This window comes from Eubalaena glacialis, chromosome 10 (genome assembly GCF_028564815.1).
Source record: "Eubalaena glacialis isolate mEubGla1 chromosome 10, mEubGla1.1.hap2.+ XY, whole genome shotgun sequence".
NCBI classification, from domain to species: Eukaryota; Metazoa; Chordata; class Mammalia; order Artiodactyla; family Balaenidae; genus Eubalaena; species Eubalaena glacialis.
This window is the reverse complement of record NC_083725.1, coordinates 107,434,085-107,449,980: the sequence shown is the minus strand read 5'-3', so window position 1 is coordinate 107,449,980 and position 15,896 is coordinate 107,434,085. Positions and strand designations below refer to the sequence as shown.

The 15,896-nt window shown below is 38.5% G+C and overlaps 1 protein-coding gene across 13 annotated transcripts in view; it reads left to right on the top strand.

The window, feature by feature from the left end:
- The window catches only part of PHF21A (PHD finger protein 21A), a 189,344-nt gene that overhangs the window by 123,344 nt on the left and 50,104 nt on the right, over positions 1-15,896 (top strand). For all 13 annotated transcript variants that reach the window (XM_061201655.1, XM_061201647.1, XM_061201657.1 and 10 more), the window contains one exon: positions 11,350-11,550. In XM_061201655.1, the coding sequence (XP_061057638.1) occupies positions 11,350-11,550 (201 nt within the window). The remainder of the gene's footprint in view (positions 1-11,349; positions 11,551-15,896) is intronic.

The following is a 15,896-nucleotide window of genomic DNA, read 5'->3' as shown; positions in this document are numbered from 1 at the left end:
TCTTGACCGTTTGTATTATTTTTTGCTGCACTATACTGCCTCTCTACTTATTTTTCCTAAAAGCAGAATGGTGTGGAGGAGGGGGTATTTTTTTTTAAAGGTTTTTTACTAGGTGCTTTTGTGGCTTGCCATATTATACAGTATATAGATGTGAGAGCTTCAAGTCCTTACCAGCAAGTAAAATAATGGGGGGAGGGGAGAGATAAGAAATTAGATACCAGGAACTAGAACTTCTAAGTCTGACTCTGCCCATAACTTGAGACCTAGGTCAAGTCACTTAGATGCTCAGATCCTTAGTGTCTTACCTGGCAGGTAATATCTATTTGATATTATTGCTGCTGTTTTTATTGTAATCATTGTAGAACTCACCAGCTGCCGCATTAGACTGTATCTAAAAATCGAGACTACTGTGGTATATTCAGACAATGGAATATTATACAGGGGTAAAAAGAATGAGCTATCAAGCCATGAAAAGACATGGAAGAACAAATATGTATTTCTAAGTGAAAGAAGCCAATTTGAAAAGGCCACTATATGATGCCAACATACGACATTCTGGAAAAGGCAGAATTATAGAGACAGTTAAATGATCAGTGGATGCCAGAGGTTGGGCAAGGGAGAGATGAATACACAGAGCACAGAGGATTTTTAGGCAGTGAAACTATTCCATATGATACTGCAGTGGTGGATACATGTCATTGTACATTTGTCAAAATCCATAGAATGTACAACATTAAGAGTGAACCCTAGGGGCTTCCCTGGTGGCGCAGTGGTTGAGAATCCGCCTGCCAATGCAGGGGACATGGGTTCGAGCCCTGGTCTGGGAAGATCCCACATGCCGCAGAGCAACTGGGCCCGTGAGCCACAATTACTGAGCCTGCGCGTCTGGAGCCTGTGCTCCGCAACAAGAGAGGCCGCGATAATGAGAGGCCCGTGCACCGCGATGAAGATGTGGCCCCCGCTTGCCACAACTAGAGAAAGCCCTCACACAGAAACGAAGACCCAACACAGCCATAAATTAATTAATTAATTAATTAAAAAAAAAAAAAAAGAGTGAACCCTAAACACTCCTACACTGTTAGTAGAAATGTAAATTGGTGCAACCACTATTGAGAACAGTATGGAGGTTCCATAAGAAACTAAAAATAGAGCTACCATATGATCCAGCAATCCCAGTCCTGGGCATATATCCAGAGAAAACTCTAATTTGAAAAGATAATGCACCCCAGTGTTCATAGCAGCACTATTTACAATAACCAAAAAGTTGTGGAAGTAGCCTAAATGTCCATTGACAGATGAATGGATAAAAAAGATGTGGTGTATAAATATATATATAATGGAATATTACTTGGCCATAAAAAAGAATGAAATAATATGATTTGCAGCAACGTGGATGGACCTAGAGATTATCATGCTAAGTGAAGTAAGTCAGACGAAGACAAATATCATATGGTATCACTTATATGGGGAATCTGAAAAAAAAAAGATACAAATGAATTTATTTACAAAACAGAAGCAGACTCACAGGCATAGAAAACAAACTTATGGTTATCAAAGGGGAAAGGGGGCGATTAATTAGGGGCTTGGGATTAGCAGATTCAAATACTATATATAAAATAGATGACAACAAGGTCCTACTGTAGAGCACAGGGAACTATACTCAATATCTTGTAATAACCTATAATGGAAAAGGATATGAAAAAGAATATGTATATATATGTATATCCGAATCACTTTGCTGTTCACCAGAGACTAACACAACATTGTAAATAAACTATCCTTCAGTTTTTAAAAGAAGAGTGAACTCTAGTGTAAACTATGGATTTGGGGTGATAATGATGTGCCAATGTAGGTTCATCAGTTTTAGCAAATGTTCCGTTCTGATGGACTGCTGATAGGGAGACTGTGGGTGGGGGAGCAGGGGCTATGTGGGAATTCTCTGTACTTTCCACTCAGTTTTTTTTTTTAGCTGTTTTAATAGGTGTGCAGTGATTATATCATCATTTTCTTTTTAAAATAAATTGACTGATTGATTGATTTTTGGCTGCGTTGGGTCTTTGTTGCTGGGCGCGGACTTTCTCTAGTTGTGGCAAGCAGGGGCTACTCTTTGCTGCAGTTCACGGGCTTCTCATTGCAGTGGCTTCTCTTGTTGTGGAGCACGGGCTCTGGGGGCGCAGGCTTCAGTAGTTGTGGCGTGTGGGCTCAGTAGTTGTGGCTCGTGGGCTCAGTAGTTGTGGCTCACGGGCTCAGTCATTGTGGCTTGTGGGCTCTAGAGCGCAGGCTCAATAGTTGTGGCGCACGGGCTTAGTTGCTCTGTGGCATGTGGGATCTTCCCGGACCAGGGCTCGAACCTGTGCCCCTGCATTGGCAGGAGGATTCTTAACCACTGCGCCACCAGGGAAGTCCCTTTCCACTTAGTTTTACTGTGAACTTAAAATTGCTTTAAAAAATTAAGTCTATCACAGATACAGAGAACAAACTAGTGGTTACCAGTGGGAAGAGGGAAGGAGGAGGGGCAATATAGGGGTGGGAATTAAGAGGTACAAACTGTTAGGTATAAAATAAGCTACAAGAATATATTGTACAACACGGGGAATATAGCAAATATTTTATAATAACTTTAAATGGAATATAACCTCTACAAATTGTGAATCACTATATTGTACACTTATATATATTGTATATCAACTATACTTCAGTGAAAAAATTAAAAAATAAAATAAAAAATAAAAATGAAAAGCAGGCTACAATAAAAAAAATTGTCTATTTAAAAAAAAAAAAAAGGGGACTTATCTTATGTTCAGTACAATGTCCTCTTCTCTTTTGGCCCTGCACCTCAGTAATTTTGTTGGATGTGGAAACTGGAGAACAGTATAGTAAAGAGTGAGCTACACCTTCAGTACTAAAAAATATGCTAAAAGAAGATAAAAATAACAAATCATTTTTACTGTGGCCGTTCCATCTTTTCTGAAAGTTAGAGTATGTGCTTGCGTGTGTACGTGTGTGTGTGTAAGACTTGAAATATTTGTGTAGAGATTTGTGAATTGGATTTAGTAATTTTCATAACCTATGAAAAATGTTTTTCTTCACACCTCAGATTTAATAAAGATTTAAAATTTTTAACAAAATGCTTTGTTCATGCTTTTTTCCTATATTGCTGAATCTCTCTTTAATAAAATTTCTAGTACTGACAGTTTAAAACAAAATATCAAACCTGCTCTGAAATTCTGAAAGATGAGTTCAGGTTTCTTCTCTTTCTGATGCAGAAAACTCAGACTAAATACAAAGTAGTGCAAATCATCCTCTGTCACGTGTCTTGGAAGGTCCAATCCCTTGAAGTTGGCTATCCCTCATCTTGGCAGCCTACGTAGGTGATGGAATTGCTTCCTCTGTTGTTTTATGTGGGGTCTTGTCAGAAAGTAAATATGTTAACACTGTTCATTTTTTTTCTTTAAGCGATTTTAACAAGTACTTGGTAATAAACTACTGAAATGCTGAATACTTTTTGTGAAATTAAGAGATATTCATTCAGTAGCTTTGGAACCTTTTAATCTACATGTTTATCCTATTATGGCAGATGATAAAAAACATGTTTTTAAGCATCAAGAGTATTGTTCAGGTTGTACTTTTGTTAAAATACTCATTCAGAATATCATTGTTTAGTGATTTATAAGGCCTACTTTTGTTTAAACATAAGGTAAACATTACATTTTATCAAAAAATATTTTCTACCTGATATATCCTGCCTGACACAGTATATTGTTCTAATACTCTTGTCTGTCTTTTTTCTCTCTTTTAAGCAAAAACTGCAGAATTGAGGATTGTTAAAATATATCCTTGCCTTTGGAAATGATTGATCCATGACTTAGTATGTGTATTCTGCGTAGAATTTGGTTAGATAATCTACTATATTTACCTCTCCCAGAATCTGATTATGTCTTGTGTTTCTGTGAAAAGAGGGCTTTCTGCATTATCTCCGGTTGTACCCAGGGCTTGGAGTAAGCAAAACAATCTGTTGTATCTGAGCAGTATTTTGTAAAATAATACAGGTTTTTGGTTTTCTTCTTCCTTTCCCTCCCCCCATTTTAGGATCATTATTGTGCTTAAATTGTATTTTCATATCCAACTTGTCAGGGACAGCTACTGTGCAGCCATTTCCAATCATATTTCTTTTGTGAGGAAAACCATAGCAGCTTCAGGGCAGAGCAGTGAGAGAATTTCTATAGTGTATGGGACAGCTCTGACATTAACAAGGCAATGCTGCTTTTTAAGTTGTGGGGTAGAGCCATGGAATGATGAATGACAAGCTGGTGGTATGTGCAGGTTTGTAACAGATAGTTACAGAGGGCCATGCATTTTACTGAACTGGAATTAAACTGGAGTTTAATTTACAAATTAATAGCCTTTGTGTTGTGTCTCACTGTGGTACAAACACAGTGATTCAGACACTTTTTTATATTAGCAAACAGCTAAATTGCGCAGATTATAAATGGTTCTTATGTTTTTTTCTGCTGTTCTCATTACTGTATCTAGGGTCTTTGCTGGGTCAGGTTACATTTAAATTGGACATCTAATTTATGCATTCAGAATATGGCCCTGAACCACTAATGGAGGTATAAGAAATCTGGGCCATACCTCGATTTCTACACAGGAAAATATTCCCTAATGACGTTGATTTCTGAGATTAAAAAGGCAACAGGTAGCATTCTTTCTTAATTGTACTTTTTTTGGTGATTCTCGTTTAAAAAAAAAAACGAGGTTTGAGCAAACATAAAATGTTTGACTAGGTGTTAAAAATAAAATGATTGAAAGATAATTGACATTGAAAAGTCACATTTAATTAGCTGCTGCTCTTAACTGAAAATTCACACTAGAGAAATTGTATTTTTCATGGGTTATCATCTGTGATTTTCACATTGCCCTCAACGATTTCCTAAGCACTCCCCACCATTAATTCATTTGATCTTCAACATCTTTCTGAAGCAAGCAGGATGGTATAGCTTAGTACTTCAAAGAAACATAGAGAACTTAAATGCAAGCAAACTGGGTTCTGATTTTGGCTTCGTTCGTCTTTTATTATAGAGAAATATATTACAACTACAGTTCCCAGCATGCAGTGCTCTTTTTTAGTCTGTCTCTGTGTTGGTACTATTTTGTCCTAGCATCTGGGTATGTTACATATTGAAGCACTGTAGTTCTCCAGGGACCCATCTCTCTTGAGTAAACAGCTACGCTTTTTCTTGTTTGATGCAAATTAAGGACAGTCCCCAGGTTCTTAGAAGGGTTCCTCGATTTAGACAAAGTTTGACTATAGCAGTCTTAGCAGTCCTTTATAGTCATGCATAAGGAGTTGGGGGAAGGTGGGGTTGAGTTTACCTATTAGAGCGTGAATGAGCTAAATAAGAAAAAAGTAAACTGCATTTCAATCAGGCTGTCAAATAAAGGGTCTAATCCCCAATGGAAATGGGATATAAATCCCATTGATATGAATAAAAGGTCTAATCTCCTGTGGAGATGGGATGTAAAACCTATTGATATACGTATCAGCGTGTGTATGTGTGTGTGTGTGTGTATTTTGAAGGAAGAGTAAACCCCATAGAATATTTTTTTAATTAAAGAAGCCAAAGTCTAATCAGTATCATGACTTATGCATTCTCCACCATCTGTTAAGCATCCATGTAGAGAATTTTGAACTTTACTGAAAAAAAAAACCCTGATAATTCCAACTGCTGCTGTTCCTTAATTCATCTAAATTGTACTGTTCAAATTCCATGACACCTTGTGAAGAACTATAAAATGTCTATGTTCCCAACTCTCTATGACCAAACAAATCCTCTTTAGTAGACAACATACACAGTTCACTGTATAAGATGAGGTTGTAGATACTGCTCTGTCAAACAGGTAGTGTTTTTCAAGAATATATTCCTTTTAAAAAAGGCTTATAAGGTTAGAAGCTATTTGTCTAATTCTAACCCTGAAACTGAATATCGGAGAGTTTGGGGGAAAACCTTCTAATGCCTTACAAAATGAATGAAACAATTATTTTTATCTAAGTATGCATGTATATGTGTGTGTGTGTGTGTGTGTACACACACACGCACACTTTTTTTTTTTTTGGCCGTGCCACGCAGCTTGCGGGATCTTAGTTCCCCGACCCAGGGATTGAACCCGGGCCCTGGCAATGAAAGCCCTGAGTCCTAGCCACTGGACTGCCAGGAAATTCCCCTAAGTATGTTTTTATAGATGCTGCCACCAATATTTTTCCTCCTACTCCCCTGTCAGAATTCTATCCTGTGTGTCTCCCCTAAACATTCCCTCTAATAACTTCAGTACATACCCTCTCATTGAATTTCAGTAATATATTACATCAAGAAGGAGCTTATTTTGAGTTTATTGCTTCTTGTTCCTGTGTCTTTGTTCATAAAATGGTGGAATCTTCACTTAATTTTCTGTTTCCTTTAAACAGCACATACCTTTTACTCTGGATTGTAATTTTGTCATTAATGTTATGCCAGTAACATATCCTGTTCTTTAGAGGATAGTTATGAGGCAGCATTCTGAAGACTCATGTAATCTCTTTCCTGCATCTTCAGTGTTGTTGAATATTGGTGTTACTTATAAATACAGTTGGTTGACTTTCAGTTGGACAGTAGAAAGGTTTTTTTCCTCCTCTCTTTGGGTAAATTCTGATCTTATTAACAAATGTAAATTTCTCCATGTTAGTTTTTATGCACACAAAAAATTTAGTATCCCCGGTTTCATTTGGGCAATTGGTGAGTCTGAAGACCTGGAAAGATTTTTCATTGCATTTTAGGTGTGAAGATGGGTAGGGTTTGTTCTTGACTTTCTGGATTTGTGACAAGTTACAAGTCTACCAGTTTCTGGTATGAGGGGGAAGGTTATATTTTCTGATTGTGTGGTTGATCATAGAGGAAACAAGGATGAATTTTTAAGGCAATACTGTGTAGGAAGATGTCTGGGTGGATGTGGCCCTCTCATAATTGATTCAAGAACAGATAATGCTGAGTGGAACACAAGCAAGCAGAGTGACTGTGTGGAAAAACAGAGCCTTGAAGCACCAGCGTCCAGTTTTGGAGGACAGGGCTTGTGCCTGCATTTGCTTTTGAGAGAAGCTTTCTAAATTTGTGTGAGGATTGGATGGAAATAAATTGGTGGCTCGACTGGAGGGGTAGGGGCTGTTCTTCCACCACTCCATCTCCCTTCTGTATTGACCAAGGCCATGGCACTTGGAATGATTGACTTCCATAGCAGAAAACTGAACCCTATTTTCTGTTGAATCGGACTGATAAATTTCTGTGTTTTTCTTTGGAATCTGTCTTGCTGTCGTGTGAACACGTTGATAGTATCGCTGAATGTCACAATATTGATCACGGTGAATACCTGTCTCAGAAACTGTGACTTCAAGTGTCAGAGGCTCTGTGAACCCTTCTGCCTGAACAAGCCCTGATGAAACCTAGCGATGCGAATGTCAAGGGAATTGGAGGCTTGGAATCACATTCTGGGTTTATGGAGCAGTTCTTGACAGATGAATTGAGGGGGGCGGTACTTGCCATTCTGGATGCCTGGCACATTGGCCTGTTGTTTATAGAAAATATATTAAGGAGAGAAGGTAATAAATTGTTAACTTTTCTCTCCTGCCTTCATTCTTTCCAGCTTTTCCTTTTTCATTTCTTTTGTTCCCCACCCCCCCTTTTTTTTTTTTAATTTTATTTATTTATTTATGGCTGTGTTGGGCCTTCGTTTCTGTGTGAGGGCTTTCTCTAGTTGCGGCGAGCGGGGGCCACTCTTCATCGCAGTGCGCGGGCCTCTCACTATCGCGGCCTCTCTTGTTGCGAAGCACAGGCTACAGACGCGCAGGCTCAGTAGTTGTGGCTCACAGGCCTAGTCGCTCCGTGGCATGTGGGATCTTCCCAGACCAGGACTCAAACCCGTGTCCCCTGCATTGGCAGGCAGATTCTCAACCACTGCGCCACCAGGGAAGCCCCTCCCCACCCCCCCCTTTTAATTTTAATTTTATTTTTTTAACAACTTTATTGGAGTGTAATTGCTTTACCCCCCCCCCCCTTTTAAGCTCTCATTAACTTGTTAGTGAGTGATGAATGGCCAGTTTGTGAGACTTAGCCTTTTCTGAAAGCTTCAGGATAACGTTCCAAGATAATTAGCTATGTTTGAAGGTCTCCTTTATATGTGAACAACATTGAAAATATCCAGTTGTTTAGGCCAGTATAACTTTCATCAGTGACCAGCAGAAGTCATGATTTCTTTGTTTAAGACAAAGAAATGGTAGAAGAATATAGTTTCACTTCCTGTGGAGATGAGAGGCTTCTTAAGAACTTTGCTTGATACTACAAGCTAAAATTTATGAGATATTATAGCTGTATTCTCTCACCGCCACCCAGAACTGGTACTGACCCAGATCGGGGTCCTGCTGGAGGTAATGTGACTGTTGTATTTGCCAGAGCTGCAAGACTGAATTAGAACAAGACTGGATTGTGGAACCTAGAAAAGCCAGCTACTGCTCAGGGCAACTCTCCTTTATTAGTCAGTCCTTAAAAGAGTGTGCAGGGTCTCTGTACACCTAAGAAGTGCCTCCACTGCAGAGCTCACCTAACTTTAGATCATTGGTTTTCAAAATGCAGTGAATAGTTTATTTGACAGAAGGCATCAGTGCTTCCCCTGACCCTTGATTTTTTAAAAAAATTTCATAGACATGCACAACTATATTCTGGGTATTCTTCTAGTCTTCTGGTGAACACAGCAAGGACTGCCAGGGCAATGCATTTCTGAGCGGTTCTCTGAAATATGCCAGCGCCTTCTTTCAAAGAAAGCATTACCCACCTCATATGATCTGACCCGTGTCCAATCTGCACAGCTCTCTCTCTCTTCTTTTTTTCCTCTTCTCAAGGACTAATGAAAGTTTGCGAGTATTTTGATCCCATCTCCCCTCCTCGCTTTGTTTCAGGCCCTGGGGGAGGAACAGTTGTGAATGCATCGTGACTCACTGACTCCCACGTTCCTGATTCGGGTTCTGATTGGTGGTCACCTTGCTCTAGCCATATGGCTTCAGAGTACTCTAGCCTGCGTCCCTTTCTTGTTCTTTCCCCTACTGTTCCCTTCTGTTGTACAAAACACTGGGAGTGGGTTCCAAGCTTTGTCTCTTGCTTCTAGTTCAACCCGGTTAGGCAGTAAGTAGGAGAGCATACTGTATTTCCTAAAAACGGCTATAGAGGAGAAAAACACCCTTTCCTTTTGTGCCTGGTATAGTAATTATTTAGTTTCCTGTGCTGTTTTTGTTCAAAGTTTATTTTTTGGCAGGTGTCACATTTGTGTTTGTATTATTTCCTCCTGGTTTCTCTCCTCCCCCTGATTTGAGCTGGAGGGTTTTGTTTTTGTTTTGGTAAAGGGACTAAGAATGATGCTGTACTTTAGCTAGTTTGTTAATATGTTTGATTAATGGTGATTAATATGTTGGGGAGGGGGACTGAAAGCAACTCTAAATAATTACTTAATTGTTAAATGTCTTATTGTTCTGGCAGTCACTAAGCAATAAAGTCTACATGTGATACTCAGAATTATCCATGCCACCACTACTGTTACTTCCCCTTCTCTTAAACTACATCTATTCAATTACTCTGAGTTTTACACTTGAGAAATAGGATTTTGAAGACTTGAAAGTTATAAGAATTTTTAAATTAATTTTCATTTTTAGTATTCTGCAGATGGTTTCTGGAAAGACTTTGGACTCTACATCTTTTCTTTTTAATATTTAACTGCTCAAAGAGGTGGTGCTAGCAGAGTGCAAAGTATAGCAGACCCCCCCCCCCGCCCCCGCCAAATTGGCCTTTATGTGATATTTTCATTGCCTAAAAAGAATCAGTAATAAAAATATTAAAATTTTTCTCAAGAATGTATTTTGTATTGACTTAAAGTTTTAAAAAATCCATTTTGTAAATGTTTTAATGTTCAAATATGTCAAGGAAGTAACCTGCAGGTTTGGATTCTTTAGAGAGTGTGTGTAGTGAAGTTGGTTAGAATCATAGGCAGGAATGTGAAATCAACCTGGCCCTTATGGTTTCACTTAACCCCTTATTTAAAGATCTTCATTTACTTCTTCTCTATTTAAATCTATGTTAGAAGACAGTAGTCTATTTTTCTCAGAAATAACAAACCTCAGCTGGTGAACTCACTTGAACGTGTAGGCGAGGAGTGCTGCTTATACTTTCTTCCAGCCATTAGGGCAGGAAGAGTCAGAACCCAGGTCTGACCCCAAATGGTTATTATATTTTCTCTGAGCCATTTGCTGGTCTTTGGTTCCATCACTTCACACATCATGTGAAGAGAACGAGGACATTTACTTAGCCGCCATAGTTCTAGATGTAGAGTTGAGTTGTGAACAAAATAAATCCGTACCCGCATGGAGCTTACCTTTCGTTGAAATGTATTATTATAGTAAGGAAGGTTTCCAAATGCACCATTTTCTTGGATTTCAACAAGGACAGAAAATTCAAAAAACCTTAATTAAAGATTTTCATCCCGTATAGCTAAAACACTACTCTGCCTAAACAGATGTATGTGTTTTCATAGATCCTGTCCCAGCAAAGCAGTGCTCATGAGTTATATGTTTCCGTTATTCGCAATGTCTGTTGTGTATATTGCATAGTGCTGGGATCAAGGTTTCTTTGTTTAAAAGTCTGTTTAACGTTTGAAACTGCCATTAGATACATGATGTTTGTTTGATTAACAAAAATGACTATAGTATAACTGGTATGTATGTTATCAGATGCAAAAAAAATAAATAAATGACCAACAGTGTGTGCCACTCATAGTTCCGAGTACTTTACGTGAGGCAGTTTGGTACTCGTAAGAATCCTAAGGATATTATTAATCACCTCATCTTTACAGAACAGGAAATGAGGCACAGATAGGTTAAGTGGCTTGACCAACATCATATAGCTGGTAAGTAGCAAAACTGAAATTTGAATTGAGGCAGTATGTTTCCAAAGTTGTGTCTTCACTGCTACGTTACACTGCCCTTCCAGCCCAGCACACTAAATAATAATAGTCAAGGAGTCTCAGCTCTGCTTTGTGACCTCCATTAGCTTTTCTTCTCATCTGTGCCTCCGTTTCCCTTTATAGATTGATATAAAACGTTACTTATGCCATGGGTTTCTCCTCAGTTGTCTAATCTGTAAATTTTAGATGTAACAAGATCTAGAATAAGCTAGTTACAGAAAAGATGTCAGAGGCATATAATTGCTGCCTATTTCTATACAGCTGAGATAGAACAATATTCTGATAGATTTTATTCTTTTTTGTCCTCCTTTGTAGAAAAGAGTAGTTGAACAGCTTCGGAAGAACCTGATAGTAAAGCAAGAACAACCAGACAAGTTCCAAATACAGCCATTGCCACAATCTGAAAACAAACTACAAACAGCACAGCAGCAACCACTACAGCAGCTACAGCAGCAACAGCAGTACCACCACCACGCTCAGTCGGCTGCATCCTCTCCCAGCCTGACTGCTTCACAGGTACAAGTGTGGATGGAGCACCTCGGGCTTCGTGCTGTAGGCTGATTTGCTATGGGTCATGGAGAACTAGGTCCTGTTTCAGACTATGTTAACAACCTCAACCAGCACTAAACAAAGGTTATTTTGGTTACTTTTTTATACTGTACTGGGATAATAATCACTTGAAATTCATTGCCTGAAGGAAATGACATTACCAAGGAGTAAAAGTTAAACTGATTTCCCATCTGTCCAAAGAAGGAGAAAAGGTAATCAGTGACAACGAAAAATCACTTCTCTGTATTAGAACAGAATTAAAGTCTTCTTTTGAACTTCTGGAAGTATTTATTTGCACTTGTTCTGAAAGTCTGTGTGACTTGACCCTCAGGAATTGTTTTTCTGGAATTCTTAGCGGTTAGGTGTGGAGATATTCCAGGATCAATACCCATGGAACCAGGTAGAAAGAGGCATTTAGAAGGTGGTATATTTCATAGAAATGAAATATTCATTTCCAAGTCCAGTTCATCTCATGTGAGACTATGTATCTGTTCTCATATACTAGAGGAAATCTGAAATGGAAGCTACAGGTCAAAAATAGCACTAAGGAGTGGGAAGCCTAATAATATGCTAATTGGTGTAGCTGTGCAAATGATTTTACTGAAAAGGGCATTTACACTACCATATAATGTAAGGATATTGAGGCAATCAAGACACACAAAAAGGACATATTTGGGAATGTTTCTATTAAGAAAAGTATTCAAGCTTGATCTCCACATACTTATATGTAGTGTGGGCATACCTTTTAAAATGGGACACTTGAGCAGTGGTTCTTGATCTTTGGAGGTCCCAGACTCCTTTAAGACTCTGTTGAAAGCCATGGATTCCCTCCCTGGAAAAATACACACTCACACCTAATACAGTCATTTTTTGCACATGGTTTCAAAGACTACGGGATCTTCTGAAACCTAAGCATGGACACCTCTCACCCACCAACACCATCTTCACTGTATCTATATGTAGAGAAAAAGATTGTAGTTTACTTGGTTAGTCACCACTTACGGACATTGGGCTGGTTCATATACAATATTTTGCAAATGAAAAATACATTACTTGCAAAAATACTGAAGATTACTAAAGATAGTTAACAGTTAATAGAGGTTACCATATACTGGCATTCTCCTAAGCACTTTACATGTATAACATACACAGTCCTCACCCCATCCCTACTAAGGACAGTATTATTACTATCTCTGTTTTTTAGAAAAGAAAACTAAGGCACAGAAAGATTAAGTAATTACCTAAAATCATATATGTATTATATGGTGGAGCCAAGATTTGAACCCAGATGTTCTGGCTAAAAATTCTGCCCATTCGCTACTGTAGACTGCCATACAATACCAAAAAAAGAAATGCCAACGTTATATAAAATGCCAGAGAAGGAAAATGAAGAATCCCTGTTGTAAATCAGGTAGCTAGAGTGGCCTACATCATTTTTACCCTAATCTCCAAGGCTATTTGGAAATTAGGCATTCAAACTGACTTTAAAACCCCCCTGACCAGCATTTATATTTCTTCTAAAAGATTGCCTATCAGTTTACTTTTTTTGGAGTTTTAAACAGAGTTGGATTGGTTGTTCTCTTCTCAAAGTACAATTTGATCAGAAAGTGTTTACATGGAAGGAGTGTGGTAGAATTCATTGTTTCCTGGTACTAGGAATTTTCTCTCCTAACCCATGGAAACTTTCTGTTCAAGTACCATTCCATATCACACAAATCAGAGAAAATACTTATATAATACTTACAATAGCTATTTCCTTCCCTGGTAATCTGAGTTCTGTGCAGCTTTGGGATGGTAATAGTAAGGGGCCTAGGGCTATCCCCAAAACAGTGTTATGTGGCATCCCTCCATCAGGTAGCCCACCTGATATATTTAATTGATTTAGCTAAGCTTGTTTTATATTATTTTGTTTTGTTTAATGTTAAAAGCCATAAGATCTCTAGGTTATTGGGTTTTGTTTTTATAGTAAATTGTCAATCAATCATTATTTATCACGTGCTCCTTATATGAGAGCTTCTGGTAATACAAAGAGGTAGTAATGGTTCCTGCCTAGAATCTGGTAAACTATGATAATTATTTTCATTCATTATGTAAATATTTATTGAGTCTCTACTGTATGCAAGCTCTCTGCTAGGCAGTGTCTTGTAAATAAGACAGAATTTCTGTCTTCAAGAACTTAACAAATTTAGAGGAGAGGAAGATGTAAACAGCTAACAAAGAAGAATAAAATGAAAGCACCTGGGAAAATACCAGAGGACAGTAATATTGACTAGAGGGATCAGAGAGTGCTTCATAAAGGAGGTGGCTTTTGATCAGGGCCTTGAGAGATAAGTGAGATTTCAGTGACGGAGCAGAGGGGGAAGAACATCAAGGTGTAGAGAACAATGTGAACAGAAGTATGGACTCAAAAAAGTAAATGCGTGTCTTGGAAATAGCAAGTAGGCTGATGTGGCTGGAGCGTGGATTCCAGGAAATGGTGGAGAGGGATATAAAACCAGAAGGTAGGAAGAGGCTAGCTTGTGGAAGCCCTCCAATATGTGGCAGAACTTTTGGGGTTTTTGGCAGTCATAGGGAGTCATTAAAGATTCATGAGGTCAAGGACAAATGGGAAGTTTAATATACGGCATGTACTAAATTTCTAAGTTCAGAAAGGATTAACTGTTAATTTAGCAATCTGCATGGGCAGGGAGGAGGTGCTAGGATGAGAAAGTGTTTTATTCTAAGTCAGGTGATTAGCGTGTACCAAGTCATGGGGGAGTGGGAGGATCTGTTTCCTTTACTTAGCTAACTCCAGCTTATGTTTGTATGTATATTTTGAAATTTTTCCAAACTACAGAAAAAAATGAAAGAATAGTTGAACACAGGCGTACCCTTCAACTTAAATTCACAACTGTGTCATTTTAAATGAGTACAAATGTAAAGAAGCATGCAGTTAATGAAACCAAGCAGAAAATAAACCCTTATAGACAGAAGGGGGAGGGGTTCTACTGATAGTTGTCCGAGTGTACAACAGTTACCTTCCATTCAAAATTAAACACATAGGGATTTCCCTGGTGGCACAGTGGTAAAGAGTCCACCTGCCAATGCAGGGAACACGGGTTCGAGCACTGGTCCAGGAAGATCCCACATGCCGCGGAGCAACTAAGCCTGTGTGCCATAGCTACTGAGCCTGTGCTCTAGAGCCCTCCAGCCACAACTACTGAGCCCGCGTGCCACAACTACTGAAGCCCGTGCGCCTAGAGCCCGTGCTCCGCAACAAGAGAAGCCACCGCAGTGAGAAGCCCGCACACTGCAACAAAGAGTAGCCCCCGCTCGCTGCAACTAGAGAAAGCCTGAACGCAGCAACGAAGACCCAACGCAGCCAAAAATAAATAAATAAAAAAATAAATTAAACAAAAAATTAAACAAATAGTCTAAAATAGATGTGGAAGTTAATTAGAGCCCATAGTAATAATCCCTCTAAGTTCTGATTTGTACGTTGGAGTTTATCTTTTTTAAATCAATACCTCATGCTTTGCAGGTAAAAAAAAAAACAATAACTTAGCAAAAAAATAAAAGGATTTTGCTGTTAGTGCTTCTTGCCATGCATTTTCTGCATTAACTTATAGTTCATGCAGTTTGGGTTTTGTTCATAAAGAACCCCTTCATGAAACTGGGGAAACTGCTATCATCTTTTGAAGGTGATCATACTTGGATAGCATCAACCAGCCGAGGACTAATCACAGCTTCCATAAAAATAATTTTTTTTTGTTTCTGGGCACCTTTCCTCACTGTCTTCTCTTCCTCCTGCCAGAACAATTCAGAGGTTTTCATTAGGTTTGGATATCAAAATTCTAGATTATCTCTGTCATCTAAACTCAGAACTCCAGGGGTTTGATTTATGTTCCCTAGTACTTACGGTAGAATAAGCACCAGACCAGGAGTAAAGATCTAAGCAGTACCTGTGTCAATACCTGGTGTCAGTAAATGGTTAGCAAATAAATGTATTCTTCAAAAGCTTTTCATCAGTGCATATAGTACTAGGTCTTGTGCCTCTATATACAAAGAGAGTTATGTAGATGCTAGAATACATGGAGTGAAATTAGCTACAACCAAATATTTATAAAGTAGAATAAAAATGCTAACCTAACGTGAACAGACTTGTTAGAATTCAGTGCTTTTTAGTGTTGCAGGTAATGCTAAGTATATAAATCAGGTGAGTTTGAGGTTTTACTCACTTTTTAAGAAAAATTATTCAAAAGATTGATAATGACTTACCTGAATCAAGGATGTTTTAAACAAAAGTATATTGACCCTCTTTTAAAGTAGTACCA